This window comes from Lynx rufus, unplaced genomic scaffold, assembly GCF_022079265.1.
Source record: "Lynx rufus isolate CCGP_SWC_20201006 ecotype Redwood Valley unplaced genomic scaffold, mLynRuf1.p SCAF_14, whole genome shotgun sequence".
Lineage (NCBI taxonomy): Eukaryota > Metazoa > Chordata > Mammalia > Carnivora > Felidae > Lynx > Lynx rufus.
Genome location: NW_025814828.1, coordinates 49,062,113 through 49,086,914, shown reverse-complemented (window position 1 = coordinate 49,086,914; position 24,802 = coordinate 49,062,113). Strand labels below are relative to the sequence as shown.

The following is a 24,802-nucleotide window of genomic DNA, read 5'->3' as shown; positions in this document are numbered from 1 at the left end:
GTGTTGTGTTGATAGAATCTATATTTCTCTACCATTGTTTCATATTCAAATTTTTATTGATTATAGGGGAATGGACTCTTTGAATGGGACCATTTAGAAATTAAGCAATTTGTAATTGTATAGGGTGGAATTCAAACTTGTGAAATTTATTTAATAATTTAAAAAAATCTTCAAGAATTTGGATGTAGAAAGGCCTTGTTTTGGTTGATTAATTAATGATTCCGTATTTTAAAATTATTACTGAGGAATTGATTGAAAAATTTACATAAATGGCTCAAAATCATTTGTTTCTATAAAATGAAGTAGCCAGGCAACTTAAGATGTCAGTTTAAGCTATAATTCTGACAGATTTTTTTTAAGTTTATTTATTTATTTAGGGAGAGACAGAGAGAGTGAGCAGGGGTGGGGTAAGAGAGAGAAGGAGAGAGAGAATCCCAAGCAGGCTCCTCGCTGTCAGTGCGAAGCCTGATGTTGGGCTCGAACTCATGACCTGAGCGAGAACCAAGAGTCGGACACTAACTGACTGAGCTACCCAGGTGCCCTCGACAGATTTTCTATAAGAAGATAATTCTAAAAATTCATATTAGCGGGGCACCTGGGTGGCTCAGTCAGTTGAGCATCTGACTTCGGCTCAGGTCAGGATCTTGTGAGTTCGAGCCCTGTGTTGGGCTCTGTGCTGACAGCTCAGAGCCTGGAGCCTGTTTCAGATTCTGTCTCCCTCTCTCTGCCCCTTCCCTGGCTATGTTCTGTCTCTCAAAAATGAATAAATGTTAAAAAAATTAAAAAAAAAATCTTATTAGAGAGCTCCTATTTTCTGGATTATATTGCAATTCTAGGAAGGGATTAGCTCTTAAGATGGTAATGGGATAAAAAAAAAAAGAAAATTGATACAAAAAAAAGTGCCAGTAAAGACATAAACTACCATCCTGTGTAAAGCCTTTGTGTAGTGTGTACTTGATGCAAAAGTAATGGCTGATAATGCAAGCCGAGTGTATCTGAGACAGTGTTGGTGGGAAAAAATGCATAAACTATTACAGATGTTCATATGCAGTATTTTGCTTTGAGATATGTATTTTCTGGGGTACTAACTCTATTTGCCTTTAGGCATATTTAGGAAATGTTCTAATGTGGAGAGAATGAATTACAAACTAGGATTTTAGGATATCAGTGTCTGTGGATAACAGATATTTAGATTGAACTGAATCATTAGCTGCTTTGACTTTAATAGTACCTGTATATTTTACTGAGAGATGGTTCTATGTAGGAATTTGCCTCAAAAACAAAACTAGAAATGTGAGAGATAACTTAAAAGAATTTGCTTGATCCTTTTTCCCAATCCAGAAGCTAAACCTTGTAGATGCAAATATAACATAATCAGGCTAAGTTGTCATTCTTTTTGAGTAGCTTGACAATTCCCAGGCCTCAGTTATTTTGACAGATTAAAATTAATTTTGCTGGGATTTAAAAAAGATAATTGGCAGGAAATAATTTTTAAAAATCACAATAGAATTACTTCTTCCCAGAATTCTGAATACATGTTAGATTGTAGTTCTTCGACCTATGTTTTATAAGAAAACAAAAAGGTACCTTGATAGGAGAATCTAACATTTTTCCTCTGAGTTCATGTGATATTTCTTACAGATAGACTTTACTTTGGTTTTTGTACGTTCATTGATTCATTAAACAAATATTTATCTAGAACATACATAATTTCTTCTTTCATGGTCATTAGGGATGATTTACAAAATTATTCTCTCATGTTGTATTGTTCTTGACCTGGTGGTAATATACTGATGATACAAATATATATATGTGTGTGTGTGTGTGTGTGTATGTATATATATATTTGCATTTATTGTTCATTCTCTCCCTCACCCTTTATGTCAAGATGAGAATGTAGATGTTCTTTTTATCTGAATATTTTTAGTAGTCTAGTTTTCTGTTTGCTCCTTTATTTTTTTATGTTTTTAAAGTTTATTTATTTATTTTGAGAGAGACAGAGATAGCACAAGTGGGGGAGGGGCAGAGAGAGAGAGAATCCTAAGCATGCTCCCCACTGTCAACGTTGAGCCCAATGCAGGGCCTGAATCCATTAAACCATGAGATCATGACATGAGCTGAAACCAAGAGTTGGACACTTAACTGACTGAGCCACCCAGGCGCCCCTCTGTTTGCTCCTTTAAATAATTAGGTATATGAAACACATCATGGACTTGAACATTAGCTTAGATTAAAAAAATGAAGTTTTGTTGTTTCATTTTCTCACTCCTGTCTACCTATGTTAACCATCTTCAGAAATTTGCTTGTGTGTTTTAAAAACGAGTTAATGTTGCAATGAATTTTGAGTATATATAGCTTAGTTGTTTAGAACATAGTATTTATAAAATCATTAATTGGATACTGTTTTAGAAACCAGTTAACTATTTTTTAGGAAAACCAGTTCTGCTTTATTAATAGAATCTAGGTCCTCTGATTTTTGATCTGTTCATCATTAGTGAATAAATCAAGTACAAGTAGAGTTTACCCATTGTCTTTGTACTTTAATTTTAGGCATGCTCACTTTTGCTGTTTTGCAACACTTATTTCATAAGATTAACAGCTAAGCAAATGATTTAATCAAGGCATGTAAAAGTAAGTTTGAGTGCCGTATCATTTAAATGTTACCATTTAAAAAAATTTTTAACATTTATTTATTATTGAGAGACAGAGAGACACAGAGCGTGAGCAGGGGAGGGGTAGAGAGAGGGGGAGACATAGAATCTGAAGTAGGCTCCAGGCTCTGAGCTGTCAGCACAGAGCCCGACACGGGGCTTGAACGCACAAACTGCCAGATCATGACCTGAGCCGAAGTCGGTCGCTTAACCAACTGAGCCACCCAGGTGCCCCAAAATGTTATCATTTAGATGTGCTTAATTTTTGTAGCTCTTTCTTTAATTTGACTGAAGTATTAAATAGTTAAAATATTATTTTCCTTATTCTTTATTTAAAAATTGCACTTTGTTCCATGATGAAATAGTTTGTTAATGGACTGGTTATGTTTTTAAACCAAATTGGTTTTCCTGTTTTATTTATGCTTTTTAGGTGGCAGCCAATGCACACATTCCTCCAGACTACCTCCTTAAAATTTGTGAGCGGATTGGCCCCTTACTAGATAAGGAGATCCCTCAGAGTGTTCCTGGGGTACAGACATTACTGGGTGTTGGTCGGCAGTCTCTGTTACGGGATGCCAAAGGTAAGATTTTCACAGTTTTTAGAGGAAGGAGTGGAGAACAGCATATTTTTATGTTAAGTAAATGTTCCCATGCTTTTCTAAATACTAATTTTCTTCTAGTTTTTCTTATTTTGACAATCTTATTTTTATTTTCTTAGTTTACAGGTAAATATTTAGAGGCCTAAAAGAAGCCCTCTGCTGTAAAACAGTGAATACAGTAGAAATAAACAATACAGAATCTTTTTGTAATCCTGTGGAGTAGAGATGTTAAAAGATCACTGCTCTGATTAGTACAGTATTAATGCTTAATTCATTATGTTTTAATATTTTTTTAGTATTATAAGTCTTTATATCATCCTAATAACATTGTATATTTTATAACAGGTAAATGAGAGATGATATGTAAAAATTCACATATGACATATTAAAATTTTTATAATTAAAATATTAAAAAATATGTAACTGTTCAATAATAGTGTTTCTACTCCCCTGTTTTGCAGTCTTTTAAATATTTTCCCTAAAACATGTAAAGTAGTATTTTATGAACATAAAAATGTGAAATTAGGCATTAAGGATGTCTGTTAGTATAATAAATACTTCAGGTCTAGCAACCAGGTTACTTCTGTTTTGTTTTATTAGCATAATGTTTTCAAATTCTAATTCACAAAGGTAAATAGTTTCAAAAATACCAGTTTTAAAATCTCATTTTGTAATTTAAGGAAATTCTTCAAATGAGTTAATTTGGAAGCTTTCAAGAGAATAGTAGAATATTTTTGTATCACAATTGAATTATTAGGAATATTTCATATTTGCTTGAGTTTTTTGACATAAACATCAAATACAAAAAACACAGCTATTCATAGTCTGTTGTCATCTGATATGCAATATTGTTACCTGTTATGGCACAATTGGCAGGTACCCCATAATGTGAGTATGCACCAAGTATAAATTTTTCTGAATTATACCTGGAATACTTGTGCTGTAGTCATAACCTTGCTTATATAGTTTTATATGAGTAGAAATGTATAAACCTAAACATCAAGAAAAACTTAAAACGTTATTAATCCATGACATGTTTGCATAAGATTCAAATACATGCGTAATAAAAGTTTTAGTTCTAGATCAGTGCAGAAGTAAAATACCCTGGTATATATTAAAGTGTTGGTGTTTCCCAGTGATAATATAGTTTAAAATTTATTTTTTAGGGGCACCTGGGTGGCTCAGTCGGTTGAGCTTCCGACTTCCGGCTCAGGTCACGATCTCGCGGTCTGTGAGTTCGAGCCCCGCGTCAGGCTCTGGGCTGACGGCTCAGAGCCTGGAGCCTGTTTCCGATTCTGTGTCTCCCTCTCTCTCTGCCCCTCCCCTGTTCATGCTCTGTCTCTCTCTGTCCCAAAAATAAATAAACGTTGAAAAAAAAATTTAAAATTTATTTTTTAATGTTCAGACAGAGCATGAACAGGGGAGGGGCAGAGAGAGAGGGAGACACAGAATCGGAAACAGGCTCCAGGCTCTGAGCCGTCAGCCCAGAGCCTGACGCGGGGCTCGAACTCACAGACCGCGAGATCGTGACCTGAGCCGGAAGTCGGAAGCTCAACCGACTGAGCCACCCAGGTGCCCCTTAGTGATAATACAGTTTATAACATGTTTAAAAGTATGCATGTTATCTTTATTGTGGTGTTAATAGTTAAAAATATATTCCAACAAATGAAATTGAAAACAGACATTTACCTCTGAGGTACAATTAAAAAAAACACTGTTCTATTTCTTGACTAACGTTTGAATCTTTTTGTGTAGACTGTAAGAGTACACTATGGAATGGGTCTGCTTTTGCAGCTCTACATAGAGGCAGACCTCCAGAACTACCTGTAAACTATGTGAAACCTCCAAATGTGGGTGAGTAATGTCCATGTGAGCTATAAACATATTCTTGATTTGTTTTTTCTTGAACTCATTATACTGCCAAAATTAAATTTGAAGTGTGAACGAACTGCTTACATTCTTGAGGAGTTTCATGGTTAGTCCAACTTTTTTAAAGCATTTTTACTTAAATCAAATATAATTATGGTTTTGAGATTTTGTTTTGTTTTCATCTGTCCTTCCTTACTTCCTCCCTTCTTCCCTCCTCCCTTCCTCTTTTCCTCCTTTCTTCTTAGCAGAAGCATTTCCTGTTTTATATAGTATAGGTGTTTTTAACCATATGGATGTTTATTTATATATCTATGTGCTGAACTTAAAGGTTTTATATGGAACTATGTAAAGATAGCTTTCCGAACAAAACATAATACATTCTGCTTATATCTATTTACTAAACATATTATGATGTGATAAATTTTATCTTTATTAAAACAAATTATTAAACAAATTATTAAAACAAATAATTAAATTTTTATCTTTATGAAAACAAAAAAATCACCCTTCCCACTTTTAGTTTACTGAAATTCACATGTTCCATTCAGATTATTACTGCGACATTTCTGGCCAGACCATTATGAAGAAATACTAGTAGTGGTTTCCAAGGAGATCTAGCTACAAAACCATTTGTACTAAAAGTTAACTCTTAAAAAGAATGAACAAAACCATACAGCTAGATGAGTAATTGCCACTCTGCTTCCCTATTTTCTCATGCTTCTAAAAAATTATTTTATATAGTGCCTAGTGCCTAGAGAAAATTCCTTAAATTCAAATTGAAAAATAAAAACTTAAAAATGCATGCTATTTTATATAATAAGCTTATAGAAGTTACCCCAAGAGATTAAACAAATTTAGGCTAGAAATAATTTTAAAATTTATTTAGGCAAGTTATTGATAAAGATTCATAAGGGTTATTAAAGTAAATCGGATACTTTGGTGTACATTACTAGCAATATTTTTCCATAGCCTGGATGTTCTTGGGTGAAAAGACTACTGAGTTGGGTCTAATTGAACATGGCATTTTTAACATTTTTTTTTCATTTGCAGGAATAGATTGTTTATAATTTTCCAGTGTTCACTTTTCCCTTAAAGCTTTATTCATAATTCATTTATTGACTTGAATTAAAATAGCTTTTTTTTTTTTATTTATTTTTTTTTTTAATTTTTTTTTTCAACGTTTATTTATTTTTGGGACAGAGAGAGACAGAGCATGAATGGGGGAGGAGCAGAGAGAGAGGGAGACACAGAATCGGAAATAGGCTCCAGGCTCTGAGCCATCAGCCCAGAGCCTGACGCGGGGCTCGAACTCCCGGACCGCGAGATCGTGACCTGGCTGAAGTCGGACGCTTAACCGACTGCGCCACCCAGGCGCCCCTAAAATAGCTTTTATTATTCATGTATTTATTTATGTTCAAAAGATACAACATATATATATTAAGTTTATTTATTTTGAGAGAGAGAGAGCATGAGCAGGACAGGGGCCGAGAGAGAGAGAGAATCCCAAGCAGGCTCCGCACTGTCAGTGCAGAGCCTGATGTGGGACTCAAACTCATGAACCACCAGATCACGACCTGAGCTGAAGTTGGATGCTTAACTGACTGAGCCACCCCGGCGCTCAAAGATACAGTATTTTTTACCACACTGTCAACATTATTTGTAATGTTCTGTACTTCCTTCAGTGGTCACATGTAAAATGCTGAAGAACAGCATTTAGAGTATTAGGTTTTCCATCTTTCTTTAGTGTTTTCTTCCCTTCCCTTTTTAAAAATTATTTTTAACTATATACATTCAAATTTCTTCTGGTTTTAGATAGTGAACACTTTGCATTCTGACTTAGATCACTTTGTTATTCTTATTCTGACTTAGATCACTGTGTTACTGTTATTGCTTATAAATTTTAGTGTTCCTGGCATTGATGCTTTCACATTCTTAAATCTACTGTTATTTGAAGAGAAGCTATTACAATAGAGATAATTCAACCATAATGCATTTCATGTAGTATATACCAGTAAAAATATTTAAATTTAGGATATTTAGAATTCAGAACCTAGTAAAAACTTAGAGGAGTGGACTAGAAAAGTAAGCAATATGAATAAGATGTCTTTTAAAATTTCTGATTTGAGAGTTTTCTCATTCTGGGATATTGTTCTGCATAGCTACTTTATAAATTTTATTTTTATTCTTTATTTATTTTTGAGAGAGAGACAGTGAGACAGAGTGAGAGTGGGGGAGGAATAGAGAGGGAGACACAGAATCTGAAGTGGGATTCAGGCTCTGAGCTGTAAGCACAAGGCCCAACATGGGGCCCAAACTCACGAACTGTGAGATCATGACCTGAGCTGAAGCCAGACAGTTAACTGACTGAGCCACCCAGGCACCCCTAAAACTGATTTTAAAGTAGCTATGCAGGGGTTCCTAGATGGCTCAAGTCGATTAAGCATCCGACTGTTGATTTCGGCTCAGGTTATGATCTCACAGTTTGTGGGTTTGAGCCCCTCATCAGGCTCCACACTGACGGTGTGGAGCCTGCTTTGGATTCTCTCTCCCTCTCTCTCTGCTCCTCTCCTGCTCGCTCTCTCTGTTTCTCAAAAATAAATAAACTTAAAAAAATAAAATCAATTATTTTTATAGTTCCCCAATATAAATAGAAACTTAAGGTAATCTTGAAAATTTAATCAACCAATCTTAGAACTTTAGTAACACCATTTTTAATAGAAGTGTTCCTTGGTCAAGTAAATGTGGGAAATACTGATTCTACAAGAAGTATAGAAAAAAATGAACGTATGTAGGGCTGCTCAGAGTCTTCCATATGCTAAATGCATTGTGAATCACCTTATGGGGAGCATTTCCTAAATAATTTGATAGTGGAGACCCTTTTCCCAAAATGCCTGTAACATTCTGAAAATTTCTTGGGAACAGATTTGGGAAACGGTTATAAACCCCCGTTTACAGCAGAAAAAGCCAAAGTCCAGAGAAGTATGTAATTGGCATAAGTTATACTGGTTGCCTTCCTATTTCCACAGCATATTTCTTTGGTGTAACAGATCTATACTTACAAAGCCCCAAAAATAGAAGATTAGCCATTACTACTTTTTTGAAGTCAAATGTCTTATGGTCTAATTCATATAAAATAAAAATTTTCTTTTTTAAGTGTATAGTCTAGTGAGTTTTGACAAATGTATACATTTGTATAACTAATAGCACAATAAAAATGTAGAACATTTCTGTCACCTCCTAAATTTCCTCATGTCTCATTGCAATCTATCCCCTGCCCCTCCCTCAACACCTAGAAACCACGAATCTCTCTATCCACTCTACTGTTGCCTCTTTTGGAATTTCATCTAAATTAAATAATAAGCATGTAGCCTTTTGTTTATGTCTTATTTTTCTTAGACCTAATGCTTTTTTGATTTATACATGTCACTTCATGTATCAGTAATTTAGTCCTTTTTATTACCAAGCAGTATTTCAGTGTATGGATATATACCATGATATGTTTGTCAGTTCATCAATTGATGCACATTTGAGGTGTTTCAGATTGTGGCTATTATAAATAAAGCTGCTATAAACTTTCTTTCTGGAGCATGAACATCAGTTTTTATTTCCTTGGTTAAATATCTAGTTAATGGGATTGTTGGATCATATGGTAAGTATGGGTTTAACTTTTTAAGAAGCTGCCAAATCATTTTGAAGGTGGCTGTCCCATTTTGTGTTTCTACCAATAGTGTATAATTTTAGAATTAGCTTTTCAATTTCTACAAAAAAATGACAAGGAATTTTTTGGGATTACATTGAATTTGTAGATAATTTGGGAGAAAATTAACATCTTAACAACATAGAACCTTATAATCTAGGAATATGGTATAATTTTCCATTTATTTAAGTCTTCTATAATTTCTCACAGCAGTATTTTGTAATTTCTAGTGTATAAGTTTTGCGCGTCTATTGTGAATTTTTTCCCTAAGGATTTCACGTTTTTTTGGTGCTATTTTAAATTGTATGTTTTAAATTTTCAATTTCCAGTTGTTTGTTGATAGTAAATAGAAACTTTTTTTTTGTTTTGTAATTTGACCTTGCTAAATTCACTAACCAGATCTAATAGCATTATTTTTAGATTCTTTGGGATTCTCTGCATAGATGATCTTGTTCTCTACAAGTAAAGACAGGTTTACTTTTTTCTTTCTAATTTTTCCTGGCTTATAGTTTTTTCTCTTGCATTATTGAACTGCTAGTGCAATGGCGAATTGAAGTGATGAGACTGGACATTCCTGCCTAGTTCCTGATTTTAGGGGGAAAGCAGGTAGTTTTTCACCATTAAGTATGATTGTAGATACCCTTATCAGTTGGAGGATGTTCCTTTCTGTTCCTACTTTGCATAGAATTTTTATCGTAAATAGATATGTCCCACTTTTAATTTTATCCAGTATAGTTAGACTTACACCAGTCATTTCTTAGGGCTTATTTTACCTGTTATTTTATGTAGAATAGTGCTACTCAGTAGAACTTTCTGTAATAATGGAGATGTTCTATTTGGTGCTATCCAAAATAGTAAGCACTAGCCACATGTGGCTGTTGTATCTGAAGAACTCAATTTTTAATTTTACAATTAAATTAATTAAATTAATTAATTAAATTAATTAATTAATTTTTAGTAATTTTAAAATCTATAACCACATATGGCTATTGACTGCTGTAGTAGACAGTAAAATGTAGGACAATATGAAAACCAATAAGCAGCTTTATGGATAGGTACATAATTTAGTAATAATGTATTGACTAATGATGCATTTTATAAATTCAACCTGGAATGTTTTCTACTTTTGTACTTAGAAACTAGCTTTTCCTAATTTGTTTTTTTTTTAAATTTTTTTAACGTTTATTTATTTTTGAGACAGAGAGAGACAGAGCATAAATAGGGGAGGGGCAGAGAGAGAGGGAGACATAGAATCAGAAACAGGCTCCAGGCTCTGAGCTGTCAGCACAGAGCCTGATGCGGGGCTCAAACTCACGGACCGCGAGATCATGACCTGAGCCGAAGTCGGACGCTTAACCGACTGAGCCACCCAGGCGCCCCTAGCTTTTCCTAATTTGATTGTAGTAACTCACTTCAAAGATCATATTGTGCCACCTCTTTCTAATGAGTTTCGCAATTATCTTTGGCCAAAAACAATAAAATCTTGACCTTAGCTGGACTTTCCACTATATTGGATTCAAATATTCCAATATATTCAAATATTCAGTATTCCCATCCTTTGTGCAGTTAATCGATGATGTTATTTAGTAATTTAATGAAATGGAGGTGCAGGAGCATGGCATAGCATAGACTAACTACTGTAATACTTTAAATATATGTGTACGTAAGTTTACCAAGGGTGAATTTCCAAATCCTTATAAGGAAAAAGCAAAGATGCCTGTGATATTTACACTATTATAAAGTCTAAGTTCCAGTCATACCATTTCATTAGCTGTATGCTTGACTAATCAGATTGGTTTTGCATTGTGCCAAAATTAAATCAAAGGAAGAAAATTGAACTAAATTCAAAACAATATTAATACCTAATGACAATCAAAAGAATCCTGGAACATATGTAATTAATATTTGTAGTATTATTTGAGATCTTGCACTATAATCACTAAATATTATAGTTTCTTCATTCCTTTACAGATTAGTATTTATTTTGGAAACTTTGTAGTAGTTGCACTAAAATTTGAAAATCAAATTTCACACAAATACAATTCTACTGCTGAGCTGGTTTTTCAGTACAGAAGTAATTTCAAAGTCTGTTTCATGTCCATTTGAAATGAATATTTGGAAGAACTACTATTATAGTTATTTTCCATCATGGTAAAAGTTTCAAAAATTTTTCTAATTATTATATTCTCCTAAATAATTTCCATAAAATTATCCCTAGAAATGGCAGCAGGATGGCTTGTTCACTCTAGTTTGAGACTGACATTTTACCCAAGGAACAAATATGCATTCTTACCTTTCTAAACTATAGGGCATGATATGACAAGACTATTTTCAAACCTCTTTTTTCTTTTTTCTTCTTGAAAAATTGATATATAGCAGTGTCCTATAATTTACATAGTAGGCCTTTTATTTATACTGTATACAGCTCAAGAGGCTTGCATTAACTTTAAAGCCAAATTAATATTTATATATTGCCATAAGCTTCCATTTAGCATTGATTGGCTCTTGTTATTGGCTATTCTATGGTTATATGTCACATTTAAACCCATAATTCACTTGAAGGTGGGAAACTTGCCTCTTGTTAATATGTAAGTGTAAATTGAAAGAAAGTCTAATTTAAACTTTTTATTTGGCTGAGGTGACTGGGTTTCTGCCAGGAATATTTGTCCTCCTCTCTCTCTTATTTTATGCAGTTCTTATCTTTTGCCCATGGATCACACTTTTTCCAGGCCTTGCTTTCGTTGCCTCCTTCCCTTCACTTGCCTTTCCTCCTTTTTGTGCTCACATAATTGCATGAAACAAGTTGATTATAAAGTCATTACATTTATGTGTCTGGAGAGGAACAGGGGTTTCTTGTCACACCTGCAAGTAATTAGAACTGGAACATAAACTCAGCATCTTTTATATATGCTACATTATGAGTGCTCACTAAATATTACATGAATAGAAGTAGAATAATTGCTGCCACATGGAAACTTAAGCATCCCTTTTAAAGGCAATGATATGGTTTTATACAGCTCATGAGTTTCTCATTTCTGTCCATTTCTGGAGTCAATATTGTGTTAATATTAGGATTAATAATTTGTTTATTTGAAAGATAAACAGCTTTTAGTTTGTAAGTATCAATATCATCATGTAAAGTATAATAAAAAAAAGAATTTCTCTATTCCTATTTTGAACATTCTTTCCCTTCCTCATTATTCTTTGTCATTCCTTTAGCTTTTCCTTTCAACATACACCAAAGTGTTCTAGAAGAATCTTTTAGTATTTGTTTTATGCATTTTACTTGGTACCTTATAGAAATAGAACTTCGTATTTATAGTTCACAAAGGTAAGCTATAAAACAATTTCAGATTTGTTTAGTTGGAGGAAAAGTCAGTCTACAACGTTTGTGTATACTAGCCATATCAGGTTAAATTGTTTAGAAGATAGTAAAATAAAGATTTAGGATATTTATTCCCAAACTATATTAAGTGAACTTTGTAGAAAGGTTGAATGGAATTAGAAATATTGTTTATTTGCTATATCTCACTTAATTATCTTAGAAATAAGGCATTCAATGATCATGAATGCAAATAGTGTGTGTAGGACTTAGTAGTGTAATTTAAATTGTACTGTGGATGGGTGTTATAGGGTGATAATGTCATCAGCCTTAAAGACTGTAAAGCTGTTCTGTGGGTTTAAGGTTTCAGAGACATAATTTGATCCATAGTAGCATCACATCCATGAGAGAGAAATAATTCTGTTGTCTTATGCTTTTTACTAGTTACTTATGCTTTTTCAGGTTTTATTAAAATTTGTTTTTGCTCTTTTTCTGGCTTCTTTCAATGCTTTATTTGTTTAGTTGTTAGAGCTTTTTTTAGGAATTGAACCAAGCTTCACACAGAATATATTACTAGTTATTGTAAATCTAGAATTGACAGTGAATTTCACAAGTCACTTTCCAAGGTTCTGGAAAGAGGATTTTCTTAGTTTATTGTCCTCTCTACTTATAGGAGCCATTATGTTCAAGTGCATTTTAAGCAATCAGAAGGTTGCATATTTGCTATCATTCTATTTTCTGATGAAAATTTTGAAAAATAAAACTACAAATGTTGATCAAGTGACTTTTTGTAAAAGAGAAAAGATTAATCCAAGATTATTTTAGCCCTCTTTAAATATAGCTTGGTTTCTGAAAATTGTTTTTTTTTAAAGATGATATTGATAGTGATGGGTGTGATGTTAGAAGCCTGATTTGTGAACAATAGTTCTTTTTGCTTTATGTGTATAAAGCCCTAAGACTGTTATTTGGTTAGCAGTTATTTGCTGAACCTCTGATACTGTTTTTGATTCAGTCTTAAGCTTTTGCTGAAAGCACCCCCGCTCTACTTCATCCTTCAACCCACCCCCACATTCTTGAGGTTTATCTTTGAGGTAGGTGTGCAAATTACTATTGCTTAGAAGTTCAAAACTTTGCTTTATTGTTTTGAGGTTGTTTTAGTGGATTTTAACACATTTCTCGATACTATAGGCATCATATTGCAATGTGATTTTGGTAATATCCTTTGTCCTTCATTCCCTTCAAAAGGCTGGCCTAGCAAAGTCGAGTTGAGATTATTCTTTAAAATAGCTAAACCCACTATTTTCCAGTTTTACTGGTAGTGAGTCACATTTAAACTCTCAGGGTTGTTTATGGCTTCTTTGGATATGAAGTTAGCCTGACCTATGGTTAAAATAATTATTTTATCTTTCAATGCCACTTACAGAAGAATTGGAAATATTCTACTTTCTTATATAATCTGTCTTAAAGTTTAAAAATGAAAAGTTAGAAAATTATATAAGGATTTCATAAACACCAGGTGTAGTACATTATTAGATTGTAGGTGACAGGTAAAATTGCTTGAGTTATGTGAATCATTTATATTAAAAATCAGATAATACCACTGATTTGTAAACTTTTGGTTTTATCTGGAGCTTTATGCCAAGTTAATAATATACTAATTCTCCCAGTAGATATGGTAATTACCCGGCTTTGGTTAAGTATTATATCTCTTAGCATCATTGCTCAGATATTTTCTGTGATATAAGCAGTAGAATTCAGTGAGTTCATGTTGGTAGTGACAGTTGCTTATGGTTCTTTATATTCTTGTTTAAGCCCAGAAGTGTTCTTCCTTAACCATGCATTAGTCAGTGAGCATTTGGACTGTTTCCATAATTTGGCTGTTGTAGAAGATGCTGTTATAAATATAGGGGAGCATAGGTTTTAGCATTTTTGTATTCTTTGGGTAAATATCTAGTAGTGTGATTGCTAGGGTAGGGTATTTCTATATTTAATTTTAGAGGAACCTCCATACTGTTCTCCAGAGTAGCTGCACCAGTTTGCATTCCCACCAACAGTGTAAGAAGGTTCCTTTTCTCCACATCCTCACCAATACCTGTTGTTTCTTTTTTTTTTTTTAATTTTTTTTAACGTTTATTTATTTTTGAGACAGAGAGAGACAGAGCATGAATGGGGGAGGGGCAGAGAGAGAGGGAGACACAGAATTGGAAGCAGGCTCCAGGCTCCGAGCCATCAGCCCAGAGCCTGACGCGGGGCTCGAACTCATGGACCGCGAGATCGTGACCTGGCTGAAGTCGGACGCTTAACCGACTGCGCCACCCAGGCGCCCCAATACCTGTTGTTTCTTATGTTGTCAGTTTTAGCCATTCTGACAGGTGTGAGGTGATATTTTATTGTAGTTTTGATTTGCATTTCCCTGATGATAAGTAACGTTGAACATCTTTTCATGTGTTTCTTGGCTATCTGGACGTCTTCTTTGGAAATATGTCTATTCATGACTTCTTCCCATTTGCTAATTGGATTATTCTTTTTTGGGCACTTACTTTTATAAGTTCTTTAAATATTTTGGATACTAACCCTTTATCAGATATGTAATTTACAAATATCTTCTTCCACTGCTTTAGTTTTGTTGATAGTTTTCCTCACTGTGCAGAAGCTTTTTATTTTGATGAAGTCCCAATAATTTATTTCTGCTTTTATTTCCCTTGCCTCAGGAGACAACTGGAAAGAAGTTGCTACTGCCAGTGTCAAAGAGGTTACTGCCTGTGTTCTCCTGTAGGATTTTATGGTTTCAGGTCTCACATTTAGGTTTTATTTCATTTTGACTTTATTTTTGTGTATGGTGTAAGAAAGTGGTCCAGTTTGATTCTTTTGCATGTTGCAGTCGAGTTTTCCCATTACAATTTGTTGAAGATACTGTCTTTTTCCCATTGGATATTCTTTCCTGCTTTGTTGAAGATTAGCTGACCATATACTTAACAGTTCATTTCTGGGTTTTCTATTCTGTTCCATTCATCACTATTTTTGTGCTAGTTCCATACTGTTTTGATCACTACAGCTTTGTATTATAGCTTGAAGTCCAGAATTGTGATGCCTCCAGCATTGCTTTTCTTTTTCAAGGTAGCTTTGACAATCCGGGGTCTTTTGTGTTTCCATACAAATTTTAGGATTGTTTGTTTTAGCTCTGTGAAAAATGTTGATGGTATTTTGATAGGGATTGTAGATTGCTTTGGGTAGAATAGACATTTTAACAATATTTGTTCTTGCAATCCATGAGTATGGAATACATTTACATTTCTTTGTGTCATTTTCAGTTTCTTTCATTAGTGTTTTGTAGTTTTCAGAGTCCAGGTCTTTCACCTCTTCGGTTAGGTTAATTCCTAGGTATCCTATTGTTTTTGGTGCAGTTGTAAATGTGATTGATTCCTTAATTTCTCTTTCTGCTGATTCATTATTGGTGTATAGAAATGCCACAGATTTCTGTACATAGATTTTGTATTACTGAATTCATTTCTTAGTTGTATTTTTTTGGTGGTCTTATGGATTTTCTATAAAGAGTAACATGTAATTTGTACACAGTGAAAGTTTGACTTCTTCCTTGCTGATTTGGGTGTCTTTTATTTATTTGTGTTATCTCATTGATGTGGCTAGGACTTCCAGTACTATGTTAAATAACTGTGATGAGCATGGAGATCCCTGTCTTGCTCCTGGTGGTAGAGAAAAAGCTCTCAGCTTTTCCCCATTGAGAATGATGTTAGCTGTGGGTTTTTCATATATGGCCTTTATGATATTGAGATGTTTCCTCTAAACCTACTTTGTTGAGGGCTTTTATAATGAAAGGATGTTGTACTTCATCAAATGCTTTTTCTGCATCTATTTAAATGATCATATGGTTCTTATCCTTTTTTTTATTAATGTGGTGTATCATTAGGTTGGTTTACGAATGTTGAACCCCCCTACCCCCCTGCTTACAACCCAGGATCCTACTTGATCATGATGAATGATTTTTTAATGTATTGTTGGATTTGGTTTGCTAGTATTTTATTGAGTATTTTATGTTCATCAGGGATATTCACCTGTCATTCTTTTTTTTAGTGGGGTCTTTATCTGGTTTTGGTATCAGGGTAATGTTGGCCTCATAGAATGAATTTAGAAGTTTTCCTTCTTTATTTTTTGGAATAGTTTGAGAAGAATAGGTATTAACTCTTTTTTAAATGTTTGGTAGAATTTGTCTGTGAAGCCATTTGTCCTTATACTTTGTTGAGAGTTTTTTGATAACTGATTCAATTTCTCTGATGGTTATTGGTGTGTTTAAATTTTCTATTTCTTCCTGTTGCAGTTTTGGCAATTTATGTTTCTAAAGAAGAATTTATTAATTTATTCCAGGTTGTCTCATTTGTGGCATATGGTTTTTTATAATATTCTCTTCTAATTTTTTGTATATCTGTGCTGTTGGTTGTTATTTCTCCTCTGTCATTTGTTATTTTATTTATTTGGGTCTTTCTCTTTTCTTTTTGATAAGTCTGGCCAGAGGTTTATCAGTTTTATTAATATTTTCAAAGAATCAACTCCTGGTTTCATGATCTTTTCTACTAGTTTTTGTTTGTTTGTTTGTTTCTATATCATTTTTTTCTGCTCCAATCATTGTTATTTCCTTTCTTCTGCTGGCTTTAGGCTTCATGTGTTGTTTTTCTAGCTCCGTCAGTTGTAAGGTTAGATTGTTTGAGATTCCTCTTACTTTTTAAGGTAGACCTGTATTGCTTATATACTTCCCTCTTAGGACTGCTTTTGCTGCATCACAAAGGTTTTGGATTTGTGTGTTTTGATTTTCATTTGTTTCCATGTGTTTTTATTTCTTCTTTGATTTACTGGTTGATTTGTTCATTGTTAAGTAGCATGTTGTTTAACCTCCATGTATTTGTGGTCTTTCCACATATTTTTTGTTCTGATTGACTTCTAGTTTTATAGCATTGTGGTCAGAAAATATGCCTGGTATGATTTCAGTCTTTTTGTACTTGTTGAAACCTGATTTAGGATCTACTATGTGATCTATTCTGGAGAATATTTTATATGCACTTGAAAGGAATGTGTATTGTGCTGCTAATTAAATGTTTTGCATATATTTGTTAATTATATCTGGTCAAGTATGTCATTCAAAGCCACTGTTTCCTTGTTGATTTTCTGTTAGATCTGTCCATTGATGTAATTCGGACGTTAAAGTCTCCTACTGTTATTGTCTTATTATCAATCAGTTCCATTATGTTTGATATTAATTGTTTTATATATTTGGGTGGTCCATGTTGGGTGGATAAATATTTATTATCATAAATCTTTCATTTATTTATTAAAAATATTTTTTAATGTTTATTTTGAGAGAGAGAGAGTTGGTGCACATAAGCGGGGGAGGGACAGAGAGAGGGAGACAGAGATTCTGAAGCAGGCTCCCCCCCTGACAGCAGAGAACCCAATGTGGGGTTTGAACTCAACAAACCACGAGATCATGACCTGAACTGAAGTCAATCACTTAGCTGACCGAGCCCCCAGGCACCCCTATTGTAAATCTTTTAAAAGAACGTAGTCAGCATATGACAGTTTATTAATTGTATTTAAGGGCATTTCTGTGTGTTCTTTGTTCTTAGTCTGTTGAGTTGAAAATCATTTGTTTCAGCTTAGAAATATTTTCTGACACCAGTTCAAAGTTCCATGTCCATGTAAAATAATTTTAATACAAACGTATTTTTCTCCACTGTAAGTAGAGAATAAACGGAGTAGACTTATGGTCTAAGAATTCTGATGTGGTGGTCATTTTAGGATAATCTTTAAATCTGGTGAACTTTCCAGTAAAAACCAATTTTAGTAGGGACAGAGTTCCTGCTGATACTGTTCAGTATCTTTTGTGGGAAGATTGAAGTACATAATGTAGAATTTTTGCTGTTAAAATTACTTTTTCAGGCTCATAGCAGAATGTATTTTGTATAATATCATTAAAGTAGATAGTTGAAAAGTATGAAGAATACTGAATTGGAATTAGGAGATCTGTATTGAACGTAGGCCCAACCATATTTTGGCTTTGTGATGTTAGATAAGTCATTTAGTTTCTCTGGTCCTTAATTTCCTCATCTACAAATTGAAGAAAATGCTTTCCTTCGTTCTCACAGAATTACTGTGAACTCAAATGAGATGTCTGTGGAATTAATTTATTAACTTTACAATGTCATACAGATGTAATTTGTAATTATGATATTGGGTCACAAATCCTGATAATGTTTATAATAATAATAACTCAGATTAAAGATGTGATATTTGACTTATCTTTGTGGAAATATTGTCTAGTGCACATGAAACTATATTAAGGTACTACTTTAATATCTAAAGTTGTGTCATACCTGCCCTTTGACTATAAATGTAGTGCTCTTGCAACATAATTCTCAGCAAATTATATATATTTCCTGTTTACCATAGTAGCACCTCTTGTCAACCATTATAGGTGCTCTGAGATATTTATAATCCTCATATTTGCTCTCAGTTTCCCAAATAGTTTCCAACCTCTGATTTATGTTTAGAATCATAGTTTTCACATTGTTATGTGTATTTAAAAATTTTTAATATTTATTTATTTTTGAGAGAGACAGAGACAGAATGCGAGTAGGTTAGGGGCAGAGAGAGAGGGAGACACAGAATCCAAAGCAGGCTCCAGGCTCCGAGCTGTCAGCACAGAACCCAATGCAGGGCTTGAACTCACAGAGCTGTGAGATCATGACCTGAGCTGCAGTCAGACACTCAACTGACTGAGCCACACAGGCGCCCCTGTTATGTGTATTTTAAATAAAACATGAGAGAATATGGTGGGAATTGGTAAGCACCATTTTATTCAATATACTTTGTGGTCAACCTATATCATGTTATAGCCCCTTGTAAATGAGTAGTGGTATTATTCAGAAGAGAATTGCCTGTTTGATAAAATAAGAGCCTGTGGTTTGCAGTGAGTTATGTGACTGGAAAGGGAGGTTTTGGCCCAATTATTCTGAACTGTCCATGCTTGGAGTCTACAGAATTTTTGGATAAAGGGCTGGATAGTAAAAGTTTTTAAGTGTTTATTTATTTATTTTGAAAGGGGTGGGGGAGGGGCGCCTAGGTGGCGCAGTCGGTTAAGCGTCCGACTTCAGCCAGGTCACGATCTCGCGGTCCGCGAGTTCGAGCCCCGCGTCAGGCTCTGGGCTGATGGCTCAGAGCCTGGAGCCTGTTTCCGATTCTGTGTCTCCCTCTCTCTCTGCCCCTCGCCTGTTCATGCTCTGTCTCTCTGTGTCCCAAAAATAAATAAACGTTGAAAAAAAAAATTTGAAAGGGGTGGGGGAAAATGAGCGGAGGAGGGACAGAAAGAGAGGGAAAGAGAATTCCAAGCAGGCTCCATTCTGTAAGCACAGAGCCCAATGAGGGGGCTCCATCACATGAACTGTGAGATCATGACTTGATCGGAAATCAAAAGTTGGATACTCAACCAACTGAGCCACTCAGGCACCCCTGGATAGTAAAAGTTTTTGGTCTCTGTTGCAACTTCCCAGCTTTGTGGTAATGTGAAAGCAGCCATAGATAATATGTAAATGAATGAGAATATAGTAGTTTTCTAGTAAAACTGTACTTACAAAATGAGGTGGTGGGCTGAAATTGGCCCATGGCCTGTAATTTGTCAACCTCTGTTCTACACTATACAAATGAGTTTAGATTTTTTCTTGTAGATACTAAAATACCATTGGATATTTTTGAATAGGAAAATTTCACGATCAGATTTTCATTTTGGAAAGATAACCCAGGTGGCAGAGTAGGATAAATTGGAGAGGAGAGAGATTGGAAGAGACGAGGAAATCAGATGGAAGGCTATTACTGTAAATATAGATAGGTGATAAGTATGGCATCAGTGGCAATAGAAGTAGAGATAACTGGATTTATTTCAAGCAAAATTTTGGAAGCGGGATTAATACAGGTTGGTTGGATATAGGGAATAAAAGAGGAAGAGTAAAAAAATTATCTGTTAGTGATAAAATTGAGGAGAGAGAGAATATAAGAAACTTGTGATGGAAGGATAATTAACTTGATTTGGGAAATCTCCATCTATGTTATATCCAAGTAGAGGGGATGGATGTTCATGAGGTGGTTGAAAGTGTGGGCCAGAAGCTAAGGTGAAAGACAAAGGTTAGAGATAGAGATTTGGCAGTAATTAGTATGTGATTGCAGGGGCAGCATGAAGACAGAAGAGAACCCTGGATAGAACTTAAGTCAACTATCAGTATTTCATCAAGAGTGAGTTAGGGTTAAAAAATAATACAAGAATCTAAGAAGGACAAGGTTTAGAGAGGCAGTGGGAGGATCATAAGTGAGATCTTGTAAGTTACAAGAAGAGGATTACAAACTTTATCAATATTCCCTATAAAACTTACTGGCTATGAAATTTAAATTCTGAATGGTTTTGGAAGTTTGAAGGGTAATCACAATTACTTAACTTTCTAAAAGTAGTTTTTAATTCAGCTTAGCAAATATTTGAATACCAAATATAGACAAAGTACCTGTTCATGGCAGACCTTACTATCAAGGATTTTACTCTTTGGAGAGGTTTGAACAGATGCCAGAATACGATTGTAGTGTAGGGCATCGTCTCAGTCCTTTTCAGGCTGCTACAGCAAACTGGTATAGACTGGTGGCTTATAAACAACAAGCATTTTCTCAGTTCTGGAGTCTGAGTAGTCAAGATCAAGGCACCAGCAGATTCAGTGTCTGCTGAGGGCCCATGTTCTGGTTCACAGATTGTACCTTCTCACTGTGACTTCACACGGAAGAAGGGCAAGGGAGATTTCTTAGGCCTCTTTGTAAGGGTACTAATTCCATTCATGAGGACTCTGCCTTCATGACCTAATCATGTCCCAAAAGGAACCCACATCCTGGTACCATTATATTGGACATTAGGTGTTCAACATGAATTCATGGGTAGGGGCACAAACAGTCTATAGCAGACGTATAAACTAAGTGATTTAAGGGAAATACAAAGTGTAATAGGCATTCAGGAAGGAGACATGAAACTGATTAAGAGAAACAAGGAACAATTTTGAAGAATAAGTGGACTTTGAGGTGAACTTTGAAGGATTAATTATTACCTGAGGGATGGAATATTCCATTTAAGAGGATGTCTGTACAGGACATACAAGAAGGCTTACTAATTTCAAATGGAGAATTTATGCTCTAGAGGAGTAGGAATTATGGTTGGATATTTTGAGAAAGGTGGGACCAGATTAATTTAACAAATACTTGAATGTCTTGCTTCCAAGGGATTGAGTTAGATCACTTCATGATGCATTAAACGTTAATCTCTATCTTTAAAATGTTTACTGTCTTATTAGATCAGAGATATGCAGAAGTAACTAATACAAGTACCATGATAAGGTCCAGAATTGAATTAGGAAAGTTCTCTTTTGATTGAAGTGATGGAGAAAGATTTCTTCAAGAAAGGCGGTTGTTTTAGGTTATGTCTGCAAAGTTAAGGAGGATATTGATAGGCTAAAATATCAGACATAAGCATAAGGTAAAGGAATAGCCTAAGCAAATATGCCGGGGTGGTAAACTGAGAAGTTGGTTTAAGTGTAAGCCTTGAGATTGCCTATGGTCTTAATCAGATATTATCAGTTTTGCTTATATTCATTTGAGTGTATGTGCATAATGGCTTCTATAGTTTTATTACTTGTGTATTAACCTCAATACTTCAGATAGTTTCATCACCACAAAGGTCCCTCATATTGCCCTTTTATAACCACACCCACCTATCTTCTGCCTGTCTCTACCCACTGCCCCCGTCTTGTCAACTACTAATCCATACTCCATTTTTGTTCAGTTTTGTCATTATAAGAATGTTAACAAATTTATTTTTATTTTTTATGTTTATTTTTGAGAGAGAAAGAGAGACAGAGCACAAGCAGGGGAGGGCAGAGAGAGAGGGAGACGCGGAATCTGAGGCAGGCTCCAGGATCTGAGCTGTAAGCACAGAGCCTGATGTGGGGCTCGAACTCACGAACCGTGAGATCATGACCTGAGCCGAAGTTGGATGCTGAACCAACTAAGCCACCTAGGCGCCCCTATCATTTTAAGAATGTTATATAAATGGAATCATATAGTACATAAATTTATTTCACTCAGCATAATTATCTGGACATTCATCCAGGTTGTTGAATGTGTTAATATTCATTTTTATTGCTGATTGGTATTCCATGGTATGGGTATACCACAGTTTATTTGTTCACCAGTTCAAGGACATCTAGGTTGATTGCAGCTTTGGGCAGTTACAAATAAAGCTGCTGTGAACATTTGTGCATAGGTGTTTTGTTTTGTTTTGTTTTGTTTTGTTTTGTTTTGTTTGGGGTGTGTGTGTATGTGAGAGAGAGAGAGAGGGCCAGACAGAGAGAGAGAGAGAACATAAGCTTTCTTTTTTCTGTAAGTGTTCATTTCTCTGGGACAAAATCCAAAGAGTACAATTGTAGGTCATATGGTAATTGCGTGCTTAGTTTTTTAAGAAACTGCCAAACTTTTCCAGAGTGGCTGTAGCATTTTACATTCCCACCAGCAATCTATGAGTGATCTAATTTTCCCACATCTTTGCCAGCATTTGATATTGTCACAATATTTTATATTAGCTTTTCTCATGTCTGTGTAGTATGCTATATCATTTTGGTTTTAATTTGCACTTCCCTGATGGCTACTGATGTTGAACATTTTTCTTAGTGCTTATTTACTGTATATATGTCCTTTGATGAAATGTCTTTGTTCGAGTCTCTGACCTATTTTCTAATTGGATTATTTTTATTCTATTGTTGAGTTTTACAAGTTCTTTATATATTCTAGATACCAGTCCTTTGTATCATTGCGTACATATTTGCAAATTTGTATCATTTGCAAATATTTTCTCCCTATATATAGCTTGTTTTTTTTCATCCTCTTTATAGAGGCTTTCACAGACCAAAACTTTTAAATTTTGATGACATCCAACATACCAAATTTTCTCTTTTTGGGTTATGCTTTTGTTAACAAGCTGAAGAATTCTTTGCCTCAGAATTCTGAAAATTTTCTCCTGTGTCATTTTTTTCAAACAGCTTGATAGTTTTACATTTAATTCTGTGATTCATTTTGAGTTAAATTGTGTAATGTATAAATGGTTTAGGTGGAGGTTCATTATTTTTTACCTATGAATGTCTAATTGCTCCAGCACCATTTGTTGAAAAGGCTATTCTTCCTCCACTGATTTTGATTTGCACTTTTTCCAAATATCAGTCAAGAATGTTTCAAACACCCATCAAGAATTTATTTCTTGGTCCTCTGTTTGATGCCACTGTTCTATGTGTTTATCTCCTTACCAGTACAACCTTGCTTTGATTACTATAGTTACATAGTAAGCCTTAACATTGGAGAGACTAGTCTGTCCTAATTTTTCTTTGTCAAGATTGTTTTCAACATTCTAGGGACAGTGCCTTTCCATGTATATTTTAAAATAAGCTTGTCAGTGTCTGAAAAAGCCTTTTGAATTAAGCCTTTTGCATTAAGTCTATAAATCAGTTTAGGAGACCTGATATGTTCACTATGTGGAGCCTTCCATTCCATGACCACGGTATGTCTCTCCATTTACTGAGGTCTTTGATTTCTTTCATTAGCATTTTGCAGTTACAGCATACCGAAATTGTACATGCTTTGTTAAATGTATATCCAACTATTTAATTTTTTTGAATGATTGTAAATGGTATTGTGTTCATAATTTTTGTTTCTGCGTGTTCATTGTTAGTGTATAGAAATACCATTAATTTGTGTTTGTTGACCTCATTTCCTCCTACCTTGCTGAGCTTGCTTACCTGTTATTTCTAGAAGTTTTCTCTTTTTAAACATATTCCATCCTGGTATTTTTATGTTATAGTTTTGGGATTGGATGATTTGCAAGATTTAATTATGTTTTGGGTTGGTTTGAGCTAGAATTTAAAGTTTGTGGTAAAACCTGTTACAGTCATTGGAACATGGTATAGCTCTTGGGGCAAATAATTTAAATTTTTTTTCTCATTTTCAGAAAAGATATTATAGAATATTGGTTAAGAGATCAACTTCTGAAGCCAGATTGCCTGTGTTTAAAACCTTGCTCTGCCACTTACCAGATTGGGATCTCAGAGAGATTACTTAACCCCTCTATGCCTCAGTTTCCATGTCTTTAAAAGGGTGTAAGGGCACCTGGGTGGCATCTGACTCCTGATTTCAGCTCAGGTCATGATCTCACAGTTTGTGAGATCAAGCCCCACATCAGGCTCTGTGCTGCCAGCATGGAAATTGCTTGGGATTCTCTCTCCTCTCTGCCCTGCCCTCCATTCTCTTTCTCTCACAAATAAATAAACATTTAAAAAATATAAATGGAATATTAATTTATAGGGTTAAATAACTTAAACATATAAAGTGTTTAGCATAGTTCCTGGCACATGAAAGGAGTTAAATGTTAAATTTTATTATATATAACAAAGGATTGTCTTGTCAATTCTGGTCATCAGTGTATGGATAATATTTTTGTATATATTTTATTTTACTTAGCATAGAGAACACTGTTCATTAGAGTCACCAATATAATACCACCTTTTTCCCCTTTCCTCTACCTGGCCCA

General features: G+C 34.6%; 1 protein-coding gene across 3 annotated transcripts in view; it reads left to right on the top strand.

Moving 5' to 3' along the window:
• The window catches only part of BRWD3 (bromodomain and WD repeat domain containing 3), a 250,993-nt gene that overhangs the window by 10,124 nt on the left and 216,067 nt on the right, over positions 1–24,802 (top strand). For all 3 annotated transcript variants that reach the window (XM_047076281.1, XM_047076280.1, XM_047076279.1), the window contains exons 5-6: positions 3,082–3,232; positions 5,006–5,104. In XM_047076281.1, coding sequence (XP_046932237.1) covers positions 3,082–3,232; positions 5,006–5,104 — 250 coding nt within the window. The remainder of the gene's footprint in view (positions 1–3,081; positions 3,233–5,005; positions 5,105–24,802) is intronic.